The sequence below is a fragment of the Saccopteryx leptura genome, chromosome 2, assembly GCF_036850995.1.
Source record: "Saccopteryx leptura isolate mSacLep1 chromosome 2, mSacLep1_pri_phased_curated, whole genome shotgun sequence".
Classification (NCBI taxonomy): domain Eukaryota; kingdom Metazoa; phylum Chordata; class Mammalia; order Chiroptera; family Emballonuridae; genus Saccopteryx; species Saccopteryx leptura.
The window spans coordinates 346,746,956-346,751,508 of record NC_089504.1 but is presented as its reverse complement, the minus strand read 5'-3'; the positions used below and the strand labels follow the sequence as shown (position 1 = coordinate 346,751,508).

Here is a 4,553-nt window from a genome sequence, read left to right as displayed (position 1 = left end):
AATACTAGTACCTAGACCTTATTCATAGAGATTTTAATTTAATTGTTCCAGGTGAAGCCCAGGCATAACTAAATTTTGAAAACCCCAAGTGATTCTAATATGCAGGCTGGGTTAACCACAGCTATAGATCTAGGACCTTAAGAACAGTGTCTGCATCCCCTTCGACAAGCACAGTGCTTGAAACATGGGGCTCGTAGGATATCCTCACTGAATGAATGAATGAATGAATGGCAGAGAAGAATTTCTGTTGCAATCTTGTCAACCCTCAGCCTGTACTGTGCACCACCCTAAGTGTGGTTCCTCCTTCCTCCGAGGTCTCCCTTTTCTCTCTGCACTGTTCTAGCCATCCTCAGTTAAACACATCTGTGTTCCAGACGGCCTCTCCTACGTGCACAGACCACTGCTTCTCCCACAGCTGCTGTGCTGGGCACCTCGGTCCCACTCTTTCCTGGCAGCCACTTTAGCCTGAAGGAGAGGCAAACCTCTCCATCAACAGCCAGGCTCAACTCTTGTGCCTTAGCTGATCTCTGCCCACCCCCAACCCCCCGCCGCACCCAGGGTGATCTAGGGGAAGTGGGAGGGCTAGCATTCCACACGCTTTCTGTTCCACATGCAGCTACAATCCCGAAATGGACACTGAAGTGTACTGCTCACAAAAATTAGGGGATATTTCAAAATTAATATGAAGGGATAAAATATCCCCTAATTTTTGTGAGCAGTCTATTTATTCAACAGCACAGTAGCTGGTCTTACTAACAAGCAACTCACAGACAAATGTTTGCTTCTCCTGCCCAAGTATAGAAAATGTGTCTTACCTGATTCCTTGGGCAAATATGAGTGTGAGAAATGCCCTATTGATGTCACAAGAATGAGTCAGTGGCCAATACATCCCCAGAGGATGACATCATCCGGTATCCTACCATCTGAACCTGGCCCCCATTATACTTCTGAAACTGCTTATTCAAAGTCACCGACACAGGGCCAGCTTCGTGAGCATGTGACCTGTGCTCAGAAGGGCCCTGCGCTTGTTTTTACCATTTTTACCATCCACTGTCGCTACCTTGATTCTTACAACCGTCTCTGCACCAGGGGCTCCACACTTTCATTTTGCACTGGGCCCTGCCACTGTGTCTGATCCTGGTCATCCATAGTCTCTTACAAAATCTAGCAAGATTTTCCTTCTCAGAGAGGTCTCCACAGCATATGAGCTCAGCCTCCTTTGGGCAAGTGCCTGTGACAGCCCGTTCTTCCACTACCCAGTGAACATTAGGAGAGGGTGGTGTAAGGTGGGGGCTTGGGCTGCAAATGACGGGAGGGATCAAGGGGCCCTGAGGAATACGGTTCCAGCCCTCCTCGTCTCTCAGGCATGAAGGAGAGTCGAAAGTACCAACTTGAGAGCCCAGGGCCCCAGCAAACTGAGGGAACCTGAGTCAGCTCCAGTTCAGAGCATAAAATCAGCAGGAGAACTTGAGGCAACCATATCAGACATTAGGCACCTTGAAGAACTAACAACTCCTAGAGGGGCCATCTACCGACAGTGCAGAGAACAAACTAAAATCGAACCACAGTGCTTCCTGCCAGGCAAGAGGGCTGGGCACCCTGTGAGGAGCCAGGGGAGGAAGTCGTCCAGAGAAAGACAAGTTTGCTCACCAGGAGAATGCGAGCCACAGGGCTCAGCAAACAGCAGAGGAGAATGAGGGGAGGAATGGAGTTGGGAAGGGCCAGGTGCTGGAGGCAGTGGATGTGAGAGGGGCCCACCCAGTTCTTCCCCACAGGCCTGCCAAGCAAGGATTGTTCTGCTAGGCCAGGCTCTGGGCAAGGATGAAAGTTCTGGAAGGAAGAGTCTTCTCCCCAGATAAGAGAGGAGTGGAAGATGACAACAGCAGGCCGTGGGAGGAGAGCCGGAAGCCGGGAATAGAATTGGCGCCTGGTCTCCCCAGGCAGAGTTCATCAGGGTCCAGGATCTGCCCTCTCCTGGCACCGTCTGGCCAGGCCATGGCTCAGGTATCTGATACCTGGGGCCCAGAGTCACATGCCAGGAAACTCAATATTCTTGGGCCCCAGCCCCCAACTTCTAGCAGCTCTGAGCAAGCCGGGCTTCCGGAGGAGAAAGCGGGTCTCCAGAGCAGAGCCGCAGGGAGGCTACTTCCGGGGAGAGGGCAACCCAGGAGAAGGATCTCCCACCAACAGGGGTGAGAGGCTGCGAGGAGGAGGGAGGGGGCCAGGGAGGAAAGGGTGGGGTAGAGAAGGCAAAGCTGGGGCAGGATGAGGAGTGGGTGCTCAAGGAAAAGGAGTGGGTGGGCACCGTGGTGGGGCCTCAGTCACCCGGCGGAGCTGGGTGCCCTGAAGTCCCATTACTGATCTGTTCCCTTTGTCTTCTTCACACTAGTGCCAGCTGGCCCTCTGGCACCTACCTGGCCCACCTGGCAGCCACACAGGTAGGTTGGTGGGAAAAGACTTTATTCCAGTGAGGAAAATCAATACATAGGCAGAAACAGAAACTTAAAAGTCCCCAGACCCAGAATGACAGCAGGGCCTTGGACTAAGAGACTTCATAGAATAGCTCCCCAGAATCAGAGACCCTAGAAGAATCTCAGGCCCAGAGGATCTTTTTTACCCAAAGGCCCTGAATGAGGAGCCCTAAACCCTAAAGAAGAAGGAAAAATGTCTCCCAGGCCTGACAGATCCCCCAAAAAAGAGTCCCCAATCCAGAGACCCCACAGAGAGACCTCAGGAAAGAGATGTGGCAGTGCGGAATGGAATTCTCTTGACTCACTCTTCCTTTATGGGACTTTCTCTTCCCAGATCCTGCTCCATTCCAGGACTATGCCGATCTGTGACCATGCTCCCACCGGCCAGTCACTTCCTGTCCCTGTTGCTGGTGATGGGCACAGGGGGTACCATGCCCAGCCCCCGGGTACCTCCCCAGGGCTGCTACATGGCAGAGGAAGCTGGTGAGCGGACCTTCCGCTGCAGCCAGGCAGGCCTGAGTGCCGTGCCCACTGGCATCCCCAACGATACCCGCAAGCTCTACCTGGATGCCAACCAGCTGGCATCAGTGCCAGCTGGTGCCTTCCAGCACCTGCTTGTTCTGGAGGAGCTGGATCTGTCCCATAATGTCCTTGCCCACCTCTCAGGGGCTGCTTTCCAGGGCCTGGCGGGCACTCTGAGGCACCTCGACCTCTCTGCCAACCAGCTGGCTTCGCTGCCCGTGGAGGCTTTCATGGGGCTGCAGATCCAAGTGAACCTGTCTGCCAACCCGTGGCGCTGTGACTGTGCCCTCCAGGAGGTTCTCAGACAGGTGAGGCTGGCACCGGGCACTGGGACAGGCATCGTGTGTGGCCCGGGAGCCCGACCAGACCTCGTGGGGCAGGAGTTTCTGCTGCTGGCAGGGGAGGAAGAGCTGTGTGGGGCGGGGCGGGGCGGGGCCCGGCGGAGCACAGACGTGGCCCTGCTGGTCACTATGGGGGGCTGGTTGGCGCTGGTGGTTGCTTATCTGGTCCACTATGTGTGGCAGAATCGGGATGAGACCCGACGTCCCTTCAAGAGAGCCCCCACGCTGCCTGCCCGCTCAGAGGACTCCTCGACCCTCAGCACCATGGTCTAATGACCAAAGTCCACTCCGCTGGCCTCACTCCCCACATTCTTTCTCTGTGTCTTCTTTTTTCTTCTGACCCCCTCTGCTTCCTCTGCAGCCCCATCCCATCCCTCACATTCCACTCCCCTTCCTCCTTCGTCTCTCCTAAACTCCCGATCTCTCTCTTTCAACCTACACCATCATTGGTGCCTGGAGTTTTGGGAGTCCATTTCTGGTGCCAGATCATGCAAGACTCCAAGCTCCCAAGTCCACAGTGGTGGGGGAACGACAGAACAGAGAATGTAGGTGACATGTGTGCCAACTCAGAGAAGGAGCAGACTGCTGTGGACACACAGAGCAGGGAGCCTTTGCCTGGCGGAGCTGATCCCAAAGGCTTTGCTGTACGGATGTTTGAACTGACTCTTCAACTCTCCAAGAACGAGCAGGGCTTTGGGCAGAAGAGGGAGGACCCTAGCTGAAAGGTGGTGGACAAAGGCAAAGAAGATGTGAAACAACTTGGAAGGTCTGGGCAGCACAAGACCTACCTTGGGGCTGAAGTAGAGGGTGCAAAGAGGGGCAGAGGGAGGGTGGGACCACGCTGGAGGCGAGGTCAGGAAGTGGGGGGCAGATTGAGAGGGACCCTGTGGGCTCCTCCTCTTTCTCATCTCTACCGAGAAGCTCCTCCCTCTCTACCGCTCGCATCTCTACCGCCGCACTTCTGCCTCTCCTTGGGCCTAGGTTCCTCTCCCTGGGCCTTCTTCTGGGGAATCCCTGGTTTAGAGCCCCCTGCTTCTTTTTCTAGAGACTCCCTATCTTTCTTCTCTCTCTTTTTTACACTGAAGGGTTTCCTGGACTCTTTCCCTTGGGGGTAAAGTGGTCAGTCTCCTCTATGCCTGAGCTGGAGATGAGTCATTCACTGGAAAGCTGGGGACAGAGGGTGGGGGAGGACTAGGAACATCACTCCAGAACAACTCAA

General features: G+C 54.8%; 1 protein-coding gene across 2 annotated transcripts; it reads left to right on the top strand.

The window, feature by feature from the left end:
* Positions 1-1,869: 1,869 nt before the first annotated feature.
* On the top strand, positions 1,870-4,553 carry LRRC3C (leucine rich repeat containing 3C). Of its 2 annotated transcripts, XM_066366375.1 has the most exons (4): positions 1,870-2,191; positions 2,390-2,438; positions 2,806-3,301; positions 3,518-4,553. In XM_066366375.1, the coding sequence occupies exons 1-4, from the start codon at positions 1,996-1,998 to the stop codon at positions 3,605-3,607; spliced, it is 831 nt and encodes a 276-aa protein (XP_066222472.1). In that variant the 5' UTR covers positions 1,870-1,995; the 3' UTR covers positions 3,608-4,553. The 2 variants fall into 2 exon arrangements, with proteins under 2 accessions (XP_066222472.1, XP_066222471.1); XM_066366374.1 differs by having other exon boundaries at positions 1,969-2,192; positions 2,806-4,553.